The 22,777-nt window shown below is 47.4% G+C and overlaps 1 protein-coding gene, 1 non-coding gene and 1 pseudogene across 2 annotated transcripts; 2 read left to right on the top strand and 1 right to left on the bottom strand.

Moving 5' to 3' along the window:
* Positions 1-5,582: 5,582 nt before the first annotated feature.
* Positions 5,583-8,305, top strand: LOC100582648 (annotated as a pseudogene).
* A 3,248-nt stretch (positions 8,306-11,553) lies between these two features.
* LOC115831413 lies at positions 11,554-11,658 on the top strand. The gene has a single exon (XR_004026912.1). It is a non-coding gene; the product is annotated as a U6 spliceosomal RNA (small nuclear RNA).
* Positions 11,659-16,783: 5,125 nt separating this feature from the next.
* On the bottom strand, positions 16,784-17,200 carry LOC100600196 (histone H2B type 1-K-like). The gene has a single exon (XM_003274518.4). The coding sequence runs from the start codon at positions 17,169-17,171 to the stop codon at positions 16,794-16,796; it is 378 nt and encodes a 125-aa protein (XP_003274566.2). The 5' UTR covers positions 17,172-17,200; the 3' UTR covers positions 16,784-16,793.
* Positions 17,201-22,777: the final 5,577 nt, after the last annotated feature.

Raw genomic sequence — 22,777 nt, 5'->3', positions numbered from 1 at the left:
GTGCACGTGCTGGTGTGGGAACGGTGGACCTCTCAGTGGATGGGGGCTCTAGGGCGGGCGGGCCTTCTGTACTGCCTCCTTCTGCTACTTTTCTGGCCTGTGGGTTCCCTCAGCCTTCTCTTGTCTGTCCATACTCTTTCATTTGCTCTCCCTTTGTAGAATATAGTCTCTGGCCTCCTAATGGTTCCCCTTTAGTTCTCCCTATTACTATGTGTTTTTATCTTTTTTTCCCCCAACTGTGAAAGATGTCATACATAGAGAAGAGCATATCCAATGTAAGTGTATAGTTTTGTTGTTAAGTAGAGATGGGATCTTGCTATGTTGCCCAGGCTGGTCTTGAACTCCTGGGCTCAAACAATCCTCCCACCTTAGCCTCCCCAAGTGCTGGGATTACAGGCATGAGCCACTGTGTCTGGCCATAAATGTATAGTTGAAAGAGTAAAATGGATAGTGTTTCCCTCTTTAAGGAACAGAACACTACCTTAGAAGCACTCATATGTCTTCACCCAGTTGAATGCCCCACCCTCTCCACCAAAGTAAGTGCTAGCCTGACCTGTAATTAATAATTTCCTTGCTCTTCACATATTGTTCAGTTTTAAAAACATTGAGCATCAAGCGCAGATTAGCTGGGTGGGGAAAGCACAGTGTTTCCAATGTTGAATGAAGTCTGCTGGAGAACGTAATGTGATCTCAAGGTCAGAGTGGACCTCAGCTTCCCCAAAAATTTACAAGGGGCCCTTCTGGGGAAGCCAGGGAGCAGGAAGGCTTGAATGAGTCCTGGGAGTAGCAGGGCTGCCACCATCAGGGCCTGTGGCCACACTATCCGTGAACCAGACCCTGATCATCTGGCAAGAATGTGGATGGAGGGTGCTGGCTGCTGAGCTCTGTTTTTGTAGTCCCCACAGCTGACCTTTCAATTTGGGGAGGACGTCAAAGCCGAGCACTGCTGTGGGATGGAGTGAGGATCTGCAGCTGATCTGGAGGGCAGGAAGCTTCTCCATCATGTCAAGGTAAGCCAAGTAGAAAGAATGTGGATGGGATCACCTGGGCGACCTGTCCTCAGCTGAGCTGCAGGAAGCCCGCAGGGATCTTGGTGGTGACGGCTCCTGATGTGTCTGTCCTGAATCCTTGCTCCAGACCAGAATCACTGCCCTCAGGGTCTGGTGCCAGCTCTCATCTTGACACCTCTCCTCTATTTTGCTGAGAATCTCCTGGGAATGTTGACTTCTTCTTTTGATTTTCCTATCCTCCTCTCCTTCGATGCATCTGCTTCCTGTGAGGAAACACTTGAGGAGAAAGGCTTAGCCTCGGATCTGAATTCTTAATCCACAGGAGGGTCACTGGGTTTATCTTCTCCTATGCATCATCTTCTTGAACAGGGCTGGATGAAGTAAAAACTAGCAAAGTCTGGCCGGGCGCGGTGGCTCACGCCTGTAATCCCAGCACTTTGGGAGGCTGAGGCGGGCGGATCACGAGGTCAGGAGATTGAGACTATGCTGATTAATACAGTTGTAACCCTGTCTCTACTAAAAATCCAAAAATTTAGCCAGGTGTGGTGGCAGGCGCCTGTAGTCCCAGCTACTCAGAAGGCTGAGGCAGGAGAGTGGTGTGAACCCGGGAGGCGGAGCTTGCAGTGAGCCAAGATCATGCACTGCACTCCAGCCTGGGCAACAGAGCGAGACTCCATCTCAAAAACAAAAACAAAAAACAAAGAAACTAGCAAAGTCTGTGTTCATCCTTGTGTGTGGATCGGTATGTATGGGTTGGGAGGCTGGAGGCTGGGGTGGACACGCAGACCCAGAGAGCCAAAACAGCAAGGGCCGTGAGCACCTGCTGCAGGCCGCTTCCTTCTTTCTGGAGCTTCATTTATTTATGTGTTGGGGATCCTGGACAGTTCCCTCATTTTTCTCTCCTCCCCTCCCCTCTCCTCTTTTTCTTTTTTTTTTTTTTGAGACAGGATCTTATTCTGTCACCCAGGCTGGAGCGCAGAGGTGCAATCATAGCTCACTGTAGCCTCCAACTCCTGGGCTCAAGCGATCCTCCCACCTCAGCCTCCCAAGTAGCTAGGACTACAGGTACACGCCACCAAGCCCAGCCAATTTTTAAATTTTTTGTAGAAATGGGTCTCACTGTGTTGTCCAGGCTGGTCTCAAACTCCTGGCCTCATGATTCTCCCTCCTTGGCCTCCCAAAGTGTTGGGATCTGGCCAGCTCCCTCATTTTTTGGTTGCTCCAGTGTCGTTTTGTCATTTTACTCTTATTTTGTGGCGATTCACTCAACTTTCATCCTTCAGTCCCTTCTCTTGAGTTTTTCAGTTTTGCTAACATGTTTTTAATTTCCAAGAACTCTTTTATATCTTCCTGTGCTTGTTTCGTGAATACAATATCTTATCTGAGGATAGTATTTTTTTCTTCATCCCACATAATTCCAATTCCTCTAAGTTTTTTTTTTTTTTTTTTTTTTTTTTGCGTTGGTCTTGGTTTTGCACATTAGAGGTTTTAACTTCAGGTGTCAGGTAATCACTGGGTGTCGACTAATGATGAAACCTGGGAAATGTAAAAGTCCAGATCAAATGGGTGAGAGTGTGGTCTTTTGAGTTTCACTGTAGGATGGTCTGGCTGGGCTGTTCACTGGGGAAGCACAGCAGTGCTCTCTTTAGGTCTTCAGAGATTTGCCAGATTACCCCAAGGGGCCTTTCCTATGTGATGGGAAGGATCGGCCTGGCCGCATCTTGGAGCCCAGTAGGGGAAGAAGGCTAGGACTCTTTGTACTCAGCATTCAGCATGACAGCATATGGTCACTTCATCCTTTTGTTTTCAGTGTGGCGCCCATTCTCTGGATCCGTGCTGGCATCCCCTAGTTCCAAACCTCTCTTATACTCTCTAGAGAATAACCACCTAGCTTCGGCCATGTTGAGGAAAAGGCTGTAGCTCTGTAGCTTGGAAACTGGGAATCGGTTTCTCACCCAGCTTTTACCCATTCCATACTTAAGCCTCCCCTCCACCTCAACTTCCATGGGGTAACAATGCCACAGTTCTGTGTATTTAAAGATTCTTAGCATTTTCTTCTGCTGGTTTTGGGTGTGGTATTCTCAGGTCTGCTAAGGAATTTGCCACTGGTCTCTCTGCTTTTCAACTTCTAAAATGATTTTGTGGTTGTTGCCCCTCCGCTTTCTCTGTATTTCTAAATTAATGTCCTTTTAAAAGAAATTCTTTTACTATATTTACTGTTTTGTAGTAGGATTTTAATAGAGGAGCAAAATTAAATTTATGTATCAATCTGTGATTTCTTAACCCCAAAGTAAGGTTTTTCTTTGCTATTATTTTGCTGTCATTTATTGGAGTCTTGAATGGCCTAAAATGTATACCTTATTCCTTCTAACAGCAGCATCCCCTTTTAATTTTTGGGTGTATTGGCCAGGCTTTAATTAGAGAGGAAGAACCAGTGTTTTTCATATATATACAAATTTGTTAAAGGAATTGGCTTACAAGATTGTGCGTGCTGGCTAAGCAAGTCCAGAACCAGGGAGGTCATGGGCACAGACCACAACTATTGTCTATGGGCAGTCAGGACGGAAGAGAATGAATAGAATGGAACTCCGCAGGCACAAGTACAGCAGACGCCACTGCCCATGGGTGGAATTTCTTTTTTCAGGGAAGCTTCAGCTTTTAAGGCCTTTTTAGGCTTCTGATTTTAAAGCTTTTCAACTGATTGAATCGGGCTCACCCAGATCTTTCAGGATACTCTTTTTTTTTTTTTGAGACGGAGTCTCACTCTGTCGCACAGGCTGGAGTGCAGATATTCGGCTCACTGCAAGCTCCGCCTCCCGGGTTCATGCCATTCTCCTGCCTCAGCCTCCCAAGTATCTGGGACAACAGACACCTGCCACCATGCCCGGCTAATTTTTTGTATTTTTCCATAGAGACGGGTTTCACCGTGTTAGCTAGGATGGTCTCGGTCTCCTGACCTCATGATCCACCCATTTCAGCCTCCCAAAGTGCTGGGATTACAGGCGTTAGCCACCGCACCCAGCCCAGGATACTCTTAATATCCATCACGTCTGCAAAATACCTTCACAGCAGCACCTAGCTTAAATAACTAGGGACTGTCACTGAGCCAGCTTGACATGTACACACACACACATACACACATATCACAGTGGGTTTACCAGTAAATTTCTTCACTAGTTTCCCATAACTGGGCATTTGGATTACATTCTTGTTACTGTTATTTGTGTTTATAGACTTATTTAACATTATACTTACAGAAGCTTCTGTGGGGAGTTTTTAGTTTATAGATAAGGATATCAGGACCGTCAGTTACAGTAAACTGCCTAAGCTGTTTGCTTATGCTGTGTATCGTTAAGAATAAAAGAAAATTTGTTTTTTTCTGAATTGCTGTCACAAATGTGATGTGCTCTAAGGAAGCTTAGGAACATCTAAGCTACTTTAATGTACTGTCACTTAAGTCATTTAAAGATGGGCAGAGGTGCTGAGAACTAAGTAAATATGACAATAAGAAGTGGGAATGGCAGGGCCTTAGGTGCCCACTTGCAGACTAGAGTGCCGTGTGGGGCCAAGCTGTGCCCAGAGCACATGTAGGGTGTGTGGCCGGTATCTGACACACATCTTAGAACACAGAGTGGAACAGAACAGAAACAAAAAGCTGCTTCACCTTCAGCAACAATACATGCCGGTGTTGCTTTTTTGTAGAAATAAAAAGTGATAAATCTAAAATTACATGATATTTTGTTGTAAATAACAGCTCATTTTTATTAAGGTTATCTGCTAATAATAGAATGAAGATAAAATACATTTAACCTTTGTATTTTACAAGTTTAAGTTTTTCTTGATGTTTGGTAACCAGTTTTTGCATTTTTGTGTTGGAGATATATTAAATATTTACTTTTGTTAATATATTGTATAATTTCTAAATAGTTCCTCTTGTTCTTAAAAACCAATGTACTTTTTCAAATTGCATTTTTCATAACACCCTAAATACTTATTACTTAGTAAAAATACTAAGTATTTTTAAGGGCTACAAGATTTGGACTCAGCAGGTGATTCCAGGAGGCTGCTGCTTGAGGGAATCTTCATTTGTGATGAACACAATTGTTTGTTTAAAACCAAAAATCTCAAGAGTCGAATCTGAAAGATGTGTGTCCATGTACATATTCTTGAAAATCAGAAGGCAGGTTCCTTATTTCAGGTTAAAGCACAGATAATTGGCCCTTAGAAATGGAACCAATCAAAATGTCTACAAATGCAGAAGACCATGAGAGGGAATCCTACCAGGAGAACATCTTTGGGTCCCCTCAGGCTCCTCACTCCAGTTACCCCAACAATTGGAGAAGAAAGGCCCAGGTATTGGGGAACAATGCCAAAGCAATGCTTGATCCTGGCTGGAGTCAGTTCTTCTGTCCTGTACCACTGGGCTTGATTTTCCTGTGTGGTGTAATAGATGGATTATATGGTGCTGTCAATGTTGCTAGTATTAAGAGGTTAGAGTTACCACTAATAACCCAACTCCCGGGTCAGCAAAATCCTGTGCAATATCTACGCTGCCTGGGAAGGGAGCTCGGGATGACAAGCCAACTGCGGATGAAGTTGTATCAATATCCAAATGTGTTCCTGATGATACATTCTTCTGTGCTGTTGTGGGATCTGCAGAAGATCATTGCCAATGCTGATCAGGTTCCGAGAGATTTAAAGCCTTCATGCTGTCTATTCACAAGTGGGAATTGACTCAGTCTCTTAATCACAGCTCTGCCGCACCTGTTGATTAGGTCAGTGTGCAGCCTTGGGCTGATCTGTCATAATGGCATCATTATGACATCATTCTAGAGCCCAGGGACAAAACTAGCTGAGCAGTCAAGATGGTGGCCGCACATGCCCAGGTGACAAAAGCCAACACAGACCAGTGTATGGATGGGACAATTGTAATCCCTGTAGGCAGCAGCAGAGATCTAGCCATTCCTGGCTTCAGTGAAAGAGGTTAAAAAGGCCCTTGGAAAGTTTGACCTGTGCCCAGATGCCCTCGTGGTACCCCACGAGGATTAAACTCTCATCCAAGAGGTTTCCTAGTCATTCCACAGCCGCCAGTTGGTGGAACAAGAAATGCACAACATCATGTGCTGGGCTCAAAGCCCTGGAAAGGAGAGCAGGAACTATAATCGCGATACTTTTTGTGCTTGTCACTGCATCAGCCTGCATGGTCAAGCATGTGGGCATCCCCTAGGGGACACAGTGCCCTCAAGCTTATTAGATAGCTAGATACGACAACAACCATTCTGTGGGGGATGAATTCAGGGATGAAAAACAGAGGCCCACAGTGGGCATGGTGCATGTCCCCACAGTGGGAAGCCAGCCCATCTGTGGGGACTGCTGGCAGAAAACACTCCTCTTCCAAAACTGCGGGCCTCAGATGACCCCCAGGACCAGGTGGAGGCCTGACTTCTTGATTGCATGAAGGATCTTGCAGGCCTCACCTCCGAGGCGGATTGACACAGGTGAATAAAGGACTGGATGATTTCAGTGGGTGGGACTGAATACCTCCTTGGCTTGGAAGACCGCTCTCTGGAAGGATTTGGTGATCAGACCTTCCAGGGGCATTTTTTTTTTTTTCCAAAAGTAGAAGGGATATAAAAACATTTACACTGAGAGTCCCTGTCCCCGGCCTGTCCGGCCCGCAGCGGCAGTGTGCCTGCGGCAGGTGGCCACTCTGTTGTTTATGTCAGGTCGCGGGGTGTCGCGGCAGCCTGGCAGACTACCTGATCAGCAGCGGCACCAGCTACGTGCCCGAGGACGGGGTCACCGTGCAGCAGCTCTTCGCCAGCACCAACGGCCTCTTACCTACAACGACTTCCTGATTCTCCCAGGATTCATAGACTTCATAGCTGATGATGGGGTGGACTTGACCTCAGCCCTGACCCACAAGGGCTGAAGACACTGCTGATTTCCTCCCCTGTGGACACTGACAGAGGCTGACATGGCAATCAGGATGGCTCTGATGGGAGGTATTGGTTTCATTCACCACAACTGCACCCCAGAGTTCCAGGCCAACGAGGTGCGGAAGGTCAAGAAGTTTGAACAGGGCTGCATCACGGACCCCGTTGTGCTGAGCCCCTTGCACAGCGTGGGTGATGTGCTGGAGGCCAAGATGCTGCATGGCTTCTCTGGTATCCCCCTCACTGAGACGGGCACCATGGGCAGCAAGTTGGTGGGCATCATCACCTCCTGAGTCGTCGACTTTCTTGCTGAGAAGGACCACACCACCTTCCTCAGTGAGGTGATGACGCCAAGGATGGAACTGGTGGTGGCTGACGTTGAAAGGCGTGACGTTGAAAGAGGCAAATGAGATCCTGCAGCATAGCAAGAAAGGGAAGCTGCCTATCGTCAGTGATCACGATGAGCTGGTGGCCATCATTGCCCACACTGACCTGAAGAAGAATCGAGACTACCCTCTGGCCTCCAAGGATTCCCACAAACAGCTGTTGTGCGGGGCAGCTGTAGACATCCATGAGGATGACAAATACCACCTGGACCTGCTCACCCAGGTGGGCGTCAACGTCATAGTCTTGGATTCGTCCCAAGGGAACTCGGTGTATCAGATCACCATGGTGCATTACATCAAACAGAAGTACCCCCACCTCCAGGTGATTGGGGGGGAACGTGGTGGCAGCAGCCCAGGCCAAGAACCTGATTGACGCTGGTGTGGACGGGCTGCATGTGGGCATGGGCTACAGCTCCATCTGCATCACCCAGGAAGTGATGGCCTCCAGTTTGCCCCAGGGCACTGCTGTGTACAAGGTGGCCAAGTATGCCCAGTGCTTTGGTGTGCCCATCATAGTCGATGGTGGCATCCAGACCTTGGGGCACGTGGTCAAGGCCCTGGCCCTTGGAGCCTCCACAGTGATGATGGGCTCCTGCTGGCCACCACCATGGAGGCACCCGGTGAGTACTTCTTCTTAGAAAGGGTGCAACTCAAGAAGTACCAGGGCATGGGCTCACTGGATGCCATGGAGAAGAGCAGCAGCAGCCAGAAACAATACTTCAGCGAGGGGGATAAGGTGAAGATCACACAGGGTGTCTCGGGCTCCATCCAGGACAAAGGGTCCATTCAGAAGTTCATGCCCTATCTCATAGCGGGCATCCAGCACAGCTGCCAGGTTATCGGGGCCCACAGCCTTTCTGTCCTTTGGTCCATGATGTACTCAGGGGAGCTCAAGTTTGAGAAGCGGACCATATCGGCCCAGATCAAGGGTGGTGTCCATGGCCTGCACTCTTACGAGAAGCAGCTGTACTGAGGACAGCGGTGGAGGCCGAGGTGGTGAAGGGGGTGCACTCCAGTGTCCACCTTGGGGCACAGTCTCTCTCCATCACTGAGTGGTACACAGATTTGCACCACGGATTCCCCAGCTCCTTTCCAGGGAGAGAGGAGGGGAGGTCCTGAGGGGTCTGCGGCCCCTTGCTTGGCATCCCCTGCAGAGTCAGGACTGCTTCCTGGGCCAGGCTGCCCCGGGAGCCCCCCTGCTGAGCCAGCTGGGTTCTCAGGCCCTGCACCTGCCTCAGGTCTTTCTTGCTGCAGCCTGCTGCAGCCTCCTTCAGCCTGGCCCCCACCTCAGGGGCAGGCAACCCCTCCTGGCTTCTCTAGGGCACCTCCCTGCCCCCCAGGAAATGGGGCTCTCCTGGCCTTGCCTCTGGCCCTTCCGGGGTCCTGTCCCTTCAGCCATGTGGCACTTCTGAGCTCCTGACCTAGGCCAAGGGGAGGTCTCGGCCACCTTCCCTGGCCCTGGGCTACCCTTGGGTCCTGCTCCTCAGGCTACTCCCCTGTCCCTGGCCCTGGGGAGGAGGCTGCCCTGGTCATGGCCACCTGCCTGTCATTCCTGACTCACCACCGTCCCCAGGTGTACCATTCCTGCCCTCTCCCTCAGCTGCAGTTGAAGGCTTTAACTTTGCACACTTTGGGATCACAGTTGCGTCAGTGTGTATTAAATAATCAGAATAAATCAAGCAGGTTTCAACGCCTCCAAATATATATCTATATCTATATAGATATAGATATATATAGGTATCAGTCTCATGCCACTCTTCATCCCAAAAAGTAACACTACTTTTATCCATTTCTAAATCCCTACTGCTGCTTTCTGCAGATACCAGCTAAATCAAATGTGAATTCATGTTCCCTCCTTCACACCCAGAAGGTAGCATACATAAATGTTCAGTATCTTAATTTTTTTACACATAACACAGAAAACAGGTGTCGTGACCCTATTGCAGTCACTGCTGTGGTGGCAAATGGACTCGTTAGAGGAGGGGAGTCCGAAAATGCAGAACTGCCAGGCGAGGAGCCTAGAGGCAGGAGAACGCAAGTCCATGTCAGTAGGGCGAGGGTTCAAAGTGCATCCCGGGGAGCCTGCTTCCCTGGCAAAGGTGCTACCAAAACGCTAACCAGTCCTCGAGAAAGACAGAGAAGACTGGGAGAGGGGTGTGTGTGTGTGGGGTGGGGGTCGGGGAGCCCTGGGGCTATGTGAGCTCTTAGCAGAAGAGTTGCAGCCCCTGTCCTGGGAATCACATGTAGTGATTCCTGAGTGTAGAACAGCCATTGTGTATCCTGGGGTCACAGGGAATAGAGATATTCTCCTGAAATTGGACAAGGAAGAGTGCCTGTCTGGGCTCACCCTCTTGATGCTTATATAATATTTTGAGCTTGAAGTGTTGGATGAGACCTTGAGACCTGAAGGGAAGGGAGGAGCTTGGAGGGAGGGACACCAAGTACTTCAAACGTCCTGGGAAGTGAAGAAAGAAATGTATATTGGCCGCCACCAAGAAGAAGATGGCAGGGAGGTTTCCCCTGAGGACTAGGAGTCATTGGTGGTCGTCTAGTACTGTGGGTGGAGATGCTGCCTTCGGGATTCACTATGGGTGATGGCTGGAAGGGACCGGAAAGATAAAAGGGCTGGACCTCTGTGGTCTTGTGCAGTGCGCACCACCATGGGAATGGGCTCTAATATTTGCAAAACGCCTACTATGTGCCAGACATTATACTGGGTGACTTTCCTCTGCTTTTATATGTTTGCCCAGGGTTAAGGTCCTTTATTCTTTTTTTTTTTAATGGTCAGTATTTCGTTGTGGCATTCTTTTATTCAAATTAAAGTTAAACTTATTTTTATGAGGTCAGTGTGATTACACGTCTAATATAAAGAGCAACAAACCTTGTTATTTTAAAACCACAGAAAATTATTTTGATATATTGAGCCAAACATGTAAAACTTGACTTAAAATTGCATATTTGATGCATTTAAGATAAATTCTAAATGAAAATCTAAATCATGCTTTTATTGTAAATATTAATATAGGCACATGGAAAACATCCAAGCAGTATAAGCAATGCATGAAGTAAAAGGTCTGAGTCCATTGACAGTGTAAAGGGTCTGGCTATTACTACCTTAACTGTGATCACACTTCACTTCTGTAATAATTATAGACCACCCAAATGAGAATGAGCAACAGCTACTTATTCTCAGCTTGGTATATACCCAGAGAGTCAGCCATGGTCACTTGCCATTGCAGACACTCAAAGGCAGTCGGGAGTGAGAAAGCTTTATGGTGGGAAAAGGGGAGGCTTCAGGTGAGCCCTGATCAAAGGCTGTTGGCATCTGGAGGCTGTGGGTGAGCTAACTAGAAGCAGGGTATCCTATGTGATTGGTTAGGGAAGCATATTTGGCCTTCTCTGGTTAGTCCTACTAAAGGATTTTCAAAGCAGAGGTGAGAATTAGGGAAGCTGGCAGGTATTGATCAAGTCCTGGCCATTTGGGACCAAAGGCTACAGGGGTTGTTTGGCTTCCTGGACTGGTTACTGCAGACTGTGGGTCAGAGTTCTGTTTTTGTATATGATCTGTCTGTGTATTCTAGTAGATCCCATAATGAAACCACCAGATATGAGTTACAGCATGAAGTAAGTAAGTACACAGTGTCAACTGGAATGTGTTCTTGCCAAAAATCTCCACCTGGGTCTTATCAAGGCTTTCAATTCAACTGCTGGTTTACAGGAAGTTTAGGGAATGAAGACACAATCAGGCAAATCTAAAATGAAGGATATTCTATAAGACAATGACCTGGTCTCTTCAATGCTATGGATTTAAAAAGAGCTGGGGAAGGAGGGCTGGTGGGAGGACTGTTTTAGATTAAAAGAATGTTGAGACTTGAATAACCAAATAAACATTGAAACTGGCCCAATTTTCTCATACAACTGAAGCTTGGGCCAGGCACGGTGGCTCATGCCTGTAATTGTAGCACTTTAGGAGGCCAAGGTGGGTGGATCACCTGAGGTCAGGAGTTCGAGACCAGCCTGGCCCACATGGCGAAACCCCGTCTCTACTGAAAATACAAAAATTAACTGGGCATGGTGGCATACACCTGTAATCCCAGCTACTTGGGAGGCTGAGGCAGGAGAATCACTTGAACCTAGGAGGTGGAGGTTGCAGTGAGCCAAGATGGTGCCACTTCACTCCAGCCTAGGTGAAAGAGTGAAACTCTTGTCTTAAAAAAAAAAGTGCTCACTTCGGCAGCACATATTCTAAAATTGGAACGATACAGAGAAGATTAGCATGGCCCCTGTAAGGATGACACTCAAATTGGTGAAGGGTTCCGTATTTAAAAAAACAAAAACAAAAATCTTGAAGCTTGGAAAACTTACATTTCTCTTATCTGAGTTCCTTTCTCGGGAAACCAACCATTGGGCCTCCTGAATGATACCAGGAACTGAGACTTTCCAGATCACTGCCACTGGACAATGAGGTGCACCTGCTCCTTGTTGACCAACTTCTTATCCCTGCCTCATTCCTGTTTTCCCACATGTGGTTACAATGAGATGCTGGACCCCCTTATACTACTGCCTGCTGCCTATTGACCAACTTCTCATCCCTGCCCCTCTTGTTTTCCCTCCCCACTATATAAACCCTTAACTTTAGTTGGTGGGAAGGGACATATTTGAGGCTGGTCTCCCTTCTCTGGCTGACATCACTCAAATAAATTCTTCTTCCCTGGCAATACTTGTTGTCCAGTGATTGGCTTTCTGTGTGGTGAGCAACAGGACCTAGACCAAGCCCCTGGTGATCAGCAACAACATTTGGAAAACAATTGAGATTTTCCTGTGGACTCAATTGTATGGTATTGGGGAATCACTTATTGTGTTAGGGTGTTAATGGCATCTTGTAGGGGAATATGTTGAGGCAATGTAAACTCAACACTTTAAAGATGCAGCATCTGAAGTAATTTCCTCTGAAATGGCTCAGTAAAAAAAATTTATAATGCAGTATGGCGAAATGTAGTTTTAGATCTAAGTGGTGAGTACATGGGTTTTCATGACAGAAAAACAGACTAGTCTATGTTTGTACTTTTTATAGTCACGTTTAGAGAGGAGTCTATTGTGCTGTATCTTAAATTCTACTTAGTAACTACTGTTGCAGTTTAATGTCTATACGAGTAAAAAATAGTCTTGTATTCCCCTTTCATATTTTTTCCTAAACATAATTATAATCCACCTACTAGATTTTTTCCCTACCCAATGCCATGAAAATTTTCCTATATCAGACCATGTGGATCTGCTGCATTCTTTTTTATGGCAACACACATAGTATTTATTTGGGAGAATGTACTCACTTATTGAGTATTGATAACTTCATTTTTTAGTCTTTCCACTGTTAAAAGCATTATATTACTCTAGTCTCAAAGAAACAGTGAAGGAGGCATTGAAGGAAATAGGCTGGTTGCTTGCCATGAGAGATAGAACCTAGGATGCTGACCAGGATGGTTGAGAAGGTGGTCAGCCCAGCCCAGAGCTGGTAATGGGAGGGGACTAGTGTCTGGAGAAGCAGCCAGGTGTGCTCATCCCTCAAGGGACACAGCATGGCCAAGGGAGGTGGGAGCCAGAGGAGAGGGGAAACTGACCATGACTAAGAGCCTCTCCTTAAACTCAGCCAGTTTCAGTGAAGGTCATGGTTTCTAAGGTTTAGCTGTGAGACATCCTCATTAGGTTTTTTAAAGGGAAGGTGAGGGTTAAAGAAAGAGAGTCGGCGGCTCTACAGCAATGCAGGTTCTATGTTCAGCATAAGACCTGCAGAGGTGGGGGACCATCTTAATGCCAGTGCTCACCGCTGCTTACAGGCTGGGGCAATTATAGCCCTGGGTGGGAGGGATCTTGGGGACCATGTTGCCTGGGAAAAGGTTGATAACATGTTCCCACAATGCGGTGGTTTGGCCCTTGTTCTGGCTGAATGTGATGTTCTTTGTACTTTTTTGCAGCAAAATGTAAGAAAGTCAGGTGGTTGGTCAGGCTGTTTCTCATGGCCCAAACCCCCATGGAATGTTTCACTTTAACCAAGATGTGTGAAATGCAGGAGTATGGGCGGGGGGTGTTTACAGAATGGTGCAGTTTGGACTAACAGTCCTTAGGGCAGGGGGAGCTGCCTTTCCAGCCACCTTATGTCTGCCTGGGCATGTGGACCCTTGGGGTTGTATCTGTGCTGACTGGCTAATGCCATGGTGAGAGGCCTGAGATAGCCAGCCTGGCCAATTCCACCTCCAGCAGGCTGGCAGGGTTGCAGCAGCCGTTAGGGAAGGGCCAGATAGGGGGTGTGCATGGACCATACTGTGAACATATGCATGAGTGACTATGGCCCAGTCAGTGTCCTGCAGACAGAGAGGCATCTGTTCTGTTAGGACAATGACAACAAATACTTCAAATGTCATCTCACAAGGGGCCCTATCATCCCTTACCCTCATCCCTCAGGGCAGTTAGGAAGGGAAGATGACCCATTTCCAAAGTGGGTACCGTTGACTGTGAGAGAGGTAGACTTCTTAAACATCCTTTTAAGGGCTTATTTTCAAGAATTTTTTTTTTTTTTTTTTTTTAAGAATTCAACCAGAGGTGATTGCTAGAAATAGGCAGGTGGCCTGGTGGCATGGGTGCATTTTTCAAATGTTTTGTCAACAAAGCTGCAGGGTCCTGCTACTTTTGTGTGTAGGTCAGAGCCCAAACCAGGATCTTTGCTTGGAGGAGAACCTCCAGAAAATTCCCTCTTAGCTGTGTCCCTCTGCAAGATGAGTGGGCAGCCTTGCCCTGCGAGCTGGGACAAAACTAAAACTCCAAGCTCCCCAGAGACAGGGTGGTTCGTGTGCATTCCTCCTCGGAGGCCAGCTTCCTCTAGATTTGTTCTTAGGCTTTTGCAGTCGAGGGCCACTGCAAAAAAAGGTTATCCAGGGAGATGACTTGGCAGCGAGGGCTCTGGCTGGCCCTGTAGATGAGCCTAAAAGACGAGATTAGAGCAGCTCAGTGTGCGTGCATGACCTCAGTGGGGATCTGAACCATCAAGAAAACCATCCTATTTGTGGGCAAGAATGTCTGTTCTTGTTTGGGATCAGTGGGTCAGCAGCAACACCCTATGGCAGCAGCAGAAGCAATGGCAGCTTACAATTGCGGCTGGTTCTTAACTCTCGCCAAGAGAATGGAGAGGTTTGGCCTATCCCCAGGGGAAACAGGACTGAGCCACCTCTAGTGATTCTTGGGACAACTCAAGGGGACTAGGGTGTTCCCAGGAGAGACACTGGGCCTGCTGCTAATCTGGAAAGAAGGCCGAGAGTGAATTTAAATGAAATAGAAAATGCATCATCACCCTGACCACAAAAAGCAGCTCCTCTGCCCACACAGAGGTAGGATACAGGCGATCAGATTCCCCACGTTCCTGAGGCTGTCCTTTGGAGGACAGATCACAGGTCGAGTTACAAAACTCATCCTACAGCAAATCCTGATGGCAAATCCAGAGACATTTTAGGGGGACAGTGTCACTGGTTTCAAATATCTGTGTGGGCGGAGGATTACCTAGGTGCCGAGGCAAGAGACTTAAGGCACAAACTGTTTCAGTATAATAAAGAAAATAGTTAGAATAGTCATAATACAAATTAGATATAGAGATGATCATGAACAATTATCAATCATTATCAACATTATTAATCATTAGCTTTTAATACTACTCTTTGTTGCATTACTAATATAACCTAGGAATAACCGGTGGGTATAGGGTCAGGTGCTGAAGGGACATTGTGAGAAGTGACCTAGAAGGCAAGAGGTGAGCCTTCTGTCACACCTGCATAAGGGCTGCTTGAGGGCTCGTTGGTCAAGTGGTAACGCCAGTGTCTGTGAAGGCACCGTTACTTAGCAGACCGTGAAAGGGAGTCTCCTTTCCTTAGAGGAGTCAGGGAACACTCTGCTCCACCAACTTCTTGTGGAAGGCTGGATATTATCCAGGCCTGCCCACAGTCATCTGGAGGCCTAAACCCCTCCCTGTGGTGCTGTGCTTTAATGGTCATGCTCCTTGTCCACTTTCATGCTCCTCCAGTACTCCTGGTTCCTCTTTGAAGTTCGTAGTAGATAGCGGTAGAAGAAATAGTGAAAGTAAAGTCTTTGATCTTTCTTGTACGTGCGGACAAGAAAACGCTGTCATATGCTGCCTTCTGTCTTTGCTTTGGCTACCTAAAAGGGAAGGGCCCGCCTATCCTGTAATCACGTGACTTGCTTCACCTTGTAAATCACTTAGAAGATTCACCCTCCTTACCCTGCCCCCTTGTCTTGTATGCAATAAATATCAACGAGCCCAGCTGTTCGGGGCCACTGCCGGTCTCTGCGTCTTGATGGTAGTGGTCCCCTGGGCCCAGCTGCTTTCTCCTTATCTCTTTGTCTTGTGCCTTTATTTATTACAATCTCTCGTCTCTGCACACGGGGAGAACACCCACTAAGCCCTGTAGGGCTGGACCCTACATATCTGGACGGCCATCAGAAGCAGGCCCAAGGAAAGACATTCCAGGAGGCAGATTTCTGATCAGCATGGAGAACAGCTTCCCTGCCACTGCACACATTCCGTGGTGCAAGCAGATCCTGGCCGGGCAAGGCTGGTCCATGAATTGGCTGAGCCACAGTCCCTGCCACTGCCTCCCTGACCCCAGTCCAATTCCTTGCTGGGTTTTCAGGTTGGAGCTCCACCTACACACGGAACTAATCTGGGGGAGTCACAAAGGGTCTCTGGTCTTCCCCAAATGTCCCTTACTGGCTATTTCGTGGTAGATAGCCCCATACCCTGGATGTGAGGTCCTTCCCCTACTCTTTTTGCCCTGCAGTCCTGCTGCCCCCACCCCAGGGCAAGATTGCTTCCTGGGAAGGGAACCCAGGAGAAGACAAAGAGTTCAAGTTCTGTTCATTGGCTCCTGGGAATGTACTTTTGGGTTCATGAAGACAAGTTCTTCTGGGAGGAGGCCGAGGACTCCACCTAGGATAGCTGATGAGCACCTCCTTAACCACGACAACTAAAAGGACTTCTTTTTTTTTTTTTTTTTTTTTTTTAAGAGAAAAGGCATACAAATTTATTAAGATACAGGGCTGAGGACCACAGAATAATTACCCCAGCCCCCCAGTGGGGTACAGAAGCTTATATACCCTTTGTCAGAGGCAAAAGAGGAGATGGGTAGTGTAGACAATTCTTTGAGGAACAGTAAATGATTATTAGGGAGAAGGAATGGACCAAGGAGACAGAAATTAACTTGTAAATTATTCTCTTTGGAATCTGAATGAGACCAAGAGGCCAGCTTTATCTTGTGGAAAAGTCCATCTAGGTATGGTTGCATTCTTGTCTTCTTGTCTGCAGTAGATAATGAGATAACCGAAGACAATTGTGCTTCTTTTGATAAGAAGCTTTCTTGGTCATATCAGGAAATTGCAGAGAAAGTCCCTCCTTGGCAAGTTTACTTAGCGCTGGTGTACTTGGTGACGGCCTTGGTGCCCTCGGACACAGTGTGTTTGGCCAACTCCCCGGGCAGCAGCAGGCGCACGGCCGTCTGGATCTCCCTGGAGGTGATGGTCGAGCGCTTGTTGTAATGCGCCAGGCGGGAAGCCTCACCCGCGATGCGCTGGAAGATGTCGTTGACGGAGTTCGTGATTCCCATGGCCTTAGGGGAGATGCCAGTGTCGGGGTGGACCTGCTTCAGCACCTTGTACACGTATACGGAGTAGCTCTTCTTGCGGCTGCGCTTGCGCTTCTTGCCGTCCTTCTTCTGCGCCTTAGTCACAGCTTTCTTTGAGCCCTTCTTGGGCGCGGGAGCAGACTTTGCTGGCTCCGGCATGTCGAAGGCGAACTACGAGTCTGAGGCGAGCAGGAGATGGAGAAAACGGGAAGTAATGTGTAAAAGGACTTCTTAATAAGGTCCTAATTACTTTTCATTTCTTAATGAGGCTACTCAAAAGCAGGAGAAACATGAGTGAAAAGGATTGGTGCATTTCTACCTGAGACTGCCTTCTTGAGAGCCTCAGAATGACAGCTGGTGGCCTGGCTTCCTTAAACTCCTGGTATGAAATCAGGGGCAATTCTGACCTCACTTCGGGTGCGTGTACTGAGTAAACTGAAATTTCTTTCTTGTATGAAGAGTGAAGGTATGGCTCTGAGCACAGAAATCCCTTCTGGGTCCCAGAAATGTCTTTTTCAAAGGAGTTGGTGTTAAAAGGGTTCTGGCTGTGCCTCTGTGACATGGACAGAGTCAGCCCGGTTCTTTGGGTCTCAATGTTCCCTTCTGTAAAGACAAAGCTTGGAGACTTTCCCTTGGGATGGGGGAAGGGAACACATGGAGACTCCCTAGGAGGGCAGTGAGCCTCATGTGGTTTCTGTTTCTAGAGGAGCAAAGCTGCTTCCGGTTACCTCCTGGGTGGGGGCTGCTTGCCCTGTGATGGGGCAGCTGGCCCTCAATGTGATGATGATGACACCTCTTGGGCCGGACTGGGATGGGTTGAGTTGGGCTCACAGGGAAAGTTGTCCAGAGGTTGAACTGTGTCTCAGAGTGTGGCCTGACCACAAAGAGTAGGGTCTGTCTGCAACTGCTGCACCCCGACTGGGGCTGGGCCTTCCTCCTAGGTCCTGTACTCAGCTGGGGAGCATGGCAGAAGCACCAGTACTCCCTTGCCTCTCCCCAGCACCTCATGGCATGAGGGCTGGGACCCCTGCTCCGCTGGCTAGGTCCATTGGGCCGAAGGAGGGTCTAGTTTTGACTCCTGGCCTTTTTCTTTTTTATCATATAGAAAATATTTTTAAGAAATAAAAACCTTTCTCTGCCCTGGTTATACTGCCCAGCAAAAAATTCTTCCTGCCTCTTGATATGCTTTGAGTCAAACATCTCTCTCTAAAAAACGCACAGCAGTGTGGCCTGAGCTTCAACTTTTAATTCTCATTGAAATTTGAATTTAAATCACAGAGATAGTATATGGTTGTTGTGTTCAAACAACACAGAAGAATACAGAGACTCTGGAAGGAAGTTCTGCTATTGCCTCCACCCCTCTCCTCCCCACTCTCCTCCCTTCTCTTTCTGGCCTGAGTATCAGGTGACATTGCTTTGAGAGGCCACAGTATGCAGTCTGGGTTGGAGGGCCAAGCCAACGACAGGAGGAGCATCACCTCAGAGAGACTCAGCGGCAGGCAAAGTGCGATAACCACAGAAGAGACAGGTCTGTGGTGACCTCCCAGGCCAGGGCAGCAGGTACCAGCCAGGCCTGTGCCTCTGCCATCCACACATTGACAAGGAAGAGCCAGCGCTGCCCATCTGCACTTCAGCTCCCGTGGGCTTTCTCTTTCTGGCCTCAAAGGGAAGAAGGCGTCCTCAGCTCAGTCGTAGCAAAGCCCATGACTACTCATGTGGAAGCCTCTGGATCAGGCTCAGGAGGGAAGCTGCATGACCCCGTGGCTGGCGGCATTCAGCAGAGGCCACTTTTGCAGGAAAGAGCAGGAAGACAACATAAGGTGAAGGGCGGGGACGTGTGAGCCATGAGATAGGTGGCTGCTGTCAGCGAGTCCCTTCCAGGGTCTCCTAGGGGGCTGCCAGCCCTGTGGGCTGTGGGGGGATCATTCAGAGGTGCCCCATCTCAGGTCTCTCTCGTCTCCTCCCCACCACTGCATGAGTTAAACATGGACATTCAGAGCTGTGGTGTACGGGATATACTGCGTCGGGGAGCAAGTGTCACTCCCTTGTCTCTGGACCGACGCTGCTAGGCTGCCCTGGTTAAGCAGCATCCATTTAACTTCTTTAGGGAGCACTGACAGTGTGCCAAGCTCTCTTCTGAGTGCTCAGAATACAGGTTATTGAATCAGACATGGGCCTTGCCCTCGAGATCCTGACAGCAATCTGGTGGCGCTGATGCTAGCGGGATGAGCTGTCACCTTCACTCACACAGCAGACGGCAACACAGCCTCTGCAGGGAGTGTGGAGCACGCACTTTGTTTAGGGATGAGCTCCTAGAGTCCTAAAGCACAGAGTCCTTTATTTATGTCTTTGGCCCCACTGCCCCAGCCTTTCACTGTGCCCGCCATCTCTGGGCTTTTCAGCTTCCTGGTAATTCAAGAGACCCTCACTGGTTGTTTTTGAGCACAGGTAGCTTTTCCCCTCTGAATGGCCCTTTGAAAGGTAATCCCAACACCTGCCCTCACCAGTCCCGTACAGAAGCCATGTTTCTAATAAACAATCAAGTGGCAATTATCCATTCAAGGATCATCTGTCTTGGGAATTAGTTTTTGTTGTGGTGGTTGTTTCAACTGACTTCTCAGATACTTTTTCTCCAACGTGGTTGGTGAGTTATCAGAGAAGTGGGACTCATTTTACTATTGCCAATACTCGCTGCAAGAAAGAGAGAAGCAAAATAGTGAAGTGGAAAGAGCAGGAGTCAGGAGCCCGAGGACTTGTACCCTAGTCTTGATTCTGACGTGAGCTGGCTCACAGGCTTTCATCGTGGGCATCATTCCCATCACCTGTGAGCTTGAGGTTGCAAACCAGCATGTACTATTTGTGGGAGCATGCGGTGTATTTTAAGTATAAACAATGCATGGGAGCTATAAGGAACTTAGGGACTGCTCTCAAGGAGGCAAGGAATAGGATACAGGAAGAGAAAACAGTCCTTCGGTTCTAATTCTGCTGTGTGAGAGGAACAGTTTGTATCACAGAGCAGGGTAACTTGTAGCTGGAAGGAGCAGGAAGAAAATGTAGGCCAAGGGGTAGATTGTTTAAATGGAGTAATTCTTGGACTGTGCACTCAGCTTTAGCAGGGCTGTGTCTGTGGGACTCCCGTGAGGCCTGGTTTGTGGATGGGTCCTGTAGACATTTGTGATTTGCTTATGCAAGGCCACCGAGGGATAGTATAGGCTTAGAGACAATTTTTTGAGTTCCCAAAATAAAAGGATAGTGTATATTTGAACTTCAAAACCCCTGAGAGTCCTAGACATTGGTTAATCCTCCCAGCTCAGCCTCTTGAGTAGCTGGAACTACTCAAGTATCATGTCACACCATGCCTGGCTAATTAAAAAAATTTTTTTTTGGCAGAGATAGGGTTTTGTTATGTTGCCCAGGCTGGTTTTAAGCTCCTGGCCTCAAGCAGTCCTCCCGCCTCAATCTCCCAAGGTGCTGTGTTGCTCCTAGATAATCCCAAATTTATGTATCTGTGTGAGGGGTTTCTTAGTTCCAACAACCGATAGGCAAGGCCAAAGGTTTCTGTCACTTTTCCCTGTGTGGGCATTCAAAGCCATGTTTCCTAAAACAGCCCCGTCCTACCATACCCTTCCACCTTCAAGGCAGCTACAGCAGGCACTTAGGCTTCATTCTCCAGAGTTCTGTCCCCTTGGCGTTCTGACTCCTGGGGGTTTCCATTACCTTCCTGTGAGCTCAGCTGTGCATTAAAATTATGTTTTATAAATTGCACCCAACATTTTCTAGGCATTTTGTTGCAGAAAGCCCTTCAGGTTGTCTTGTCTACCCTGGTGCCAGAAGAGAAGCCTCATGAACATCAGCAGCATCTGACTTTTTACAAAGGAATCTGAGCTAGGAGAGTAAAATAGTAGGATTTGCTAGAGCTACATACACAGTGTAAGGATGCTCAGTCTCCAAATTGTTCAGTTTGTGGAAATAGCTTCTAATAAACAAAAGGATCCTACTTTGTATGTATGGTCCTTTTTTTGTTTCTCATTGAGAATAGCTTTAAGTGTTTGAGCAAGTTTCCGTCTTGCATCGGGGAAGGTAGGATTCTTTGGGGTGAGAACTTTTCAGCAGTCAGGATGAGAAGCTTACCTTGGTTGATCCTGGGTAATTGCAAGTGACAGACAAAGCCTCTCAGACTTCCCCCCCTCATCTCAGGCTGGATGCTGGTGAGCTTATTCAGCACTGGATACAGCAAGTCCTGTTCCACTGACCAACCAGCTCTCTTGCCACATGGGCCATCTGTCCATTAATATGGGGTGTGACCATTTATGGAAATGACTACAAACCCTCATCCTACTCACAGCCTCAACATCTTTTGTATCTTGGTGGCCAAGTAGGAATAAGTAGCAAAATTAATTTGATTGTGACTATATTATTTATTCTGGTCCTCCCTGTCTTCACTTTATTCATGTAAATAAAGAAAACTCCTATTAAAGGCAAAACAAACAAAAAACAGGCAGCCAAGGAGTTTGAGAGTAATGTAGTTTCAGAAACGGCATCTTCAGACATGTATGATCTCCCATGATTTGCGGGTATAGCACAAACAGTTTTTTCTTAAAAGTATGGGAGACACACTGTTTGATGTCAAATTATTGAGAGGAAGATCAAACCCTGCAGATTTCAAATTTCCTTTGATAGTGGCTGTTTTACTCTGACATGCCTAAAATTAACATATGTCACATTTAAAAATGTATCATACATATTCACGTAAGCTTAAGAAAGGGTATCATGAAACAAGGAAATTGAAACACACTTCAGTGATAGAAGTTAAAGAAACATGCATGAGGTCAACTCTGTAAGATTCTGCAAAAAACAGCTCTAGGCAGTTCACTGCTACGTAAACAAGAAGTTGGAAGTTGGGGGTTCAGCTTCACTTGAAAATCGTGGAGTTGTCACCCATTCCTCTCTCAACCCTGTACCCTTATCCTCCACATCGACTCTTGTTTCCCTTTCTTTAGTTTCTGACACTGGCTTCTTGGCTTCAGCCATTCTCAACAGAGGGAACAGCATGAGAAAAGTCAGTTGAGCTTCCCCATGGGGTTACATCTCCTCCACCTCCTAGGAAACATCCTCCCTATTTTTTTTGTAGCTGCCGTTTTTGGAAGGCAGCTTCCTCTACCCTCCTCCACTTACTCATGCAAACTGCTCAGCCATCTCAGGTTCAGATCCAGTTCTCCCTCCTCCAGGATCCAGGAGTTTCCCTCCAATTTCATGAACGGCATCATATTTATTGTCTGTATAACTCATTTTACTCAGGGGGCAGAGGACAGTTGTAACCTCTGTGGGCATTGTTCTCTTCAGACAAGCCTGCCATTTAGAGAGGGACACAGTGGATGGGGGATACCACATGGTGAGTCAGCTGAGTCTAATACTCTTTGGAAACCAATAGGTGACGGATGCCACAGCCAACTCTTCCCCCACATTTAGGTCGCTCATTCTTGTACACAATAGACCCTGCCTTACTTCACTCATTTCACCTCCATCTCTTCTCTCTTGAGATCCTAAATTTAATTCACTGAAGGGAGGGACCACTTCATCTTTTACATCCCTTTTGACATGCAACACACGGCTGGTTTTTCCAGAGGTTACCACCCAGATTCCTATGGCATGAATGAATAAATTGGTGCTTCTGATTACCAAATCAGTCTCCAGCCCTGAATTTCCTAAGACCGTCTCAAAATTCATAGTTCTCCCATCATCTCTAGTCTGAAATATCTAAAATC

Source organism: Nomascus leucogenys, chromosome 18, assembly GCF_006542625.1.
Source record: "Nomascus leucogenys isolate Asia chromosome 18, Asia_NLE_v1, whole genome shotgun sequence".
In the NCBI taxonomy this organism is placed as follows: Eukaryota; Metazoa; Chordata; class Mammalia; order Primates; family Hylobatidae; genus Nomascus; species Nomascus leucogenys.
Note: the sequence above shows the minus strand (reverse complement) of the source record. Positions and strands in the feature narration are given on the sequence as shown.

Excerpts from the sequence above, each read along its gene's own strand:
- LOC100600196 (XM_003274518.4), bottom strand. The coding sequence starts at position 17,171 with ATGCCGGAGCCAGCAAAGTCTGCTCCCGCGCCCAAGAAGGGCTCAAAG.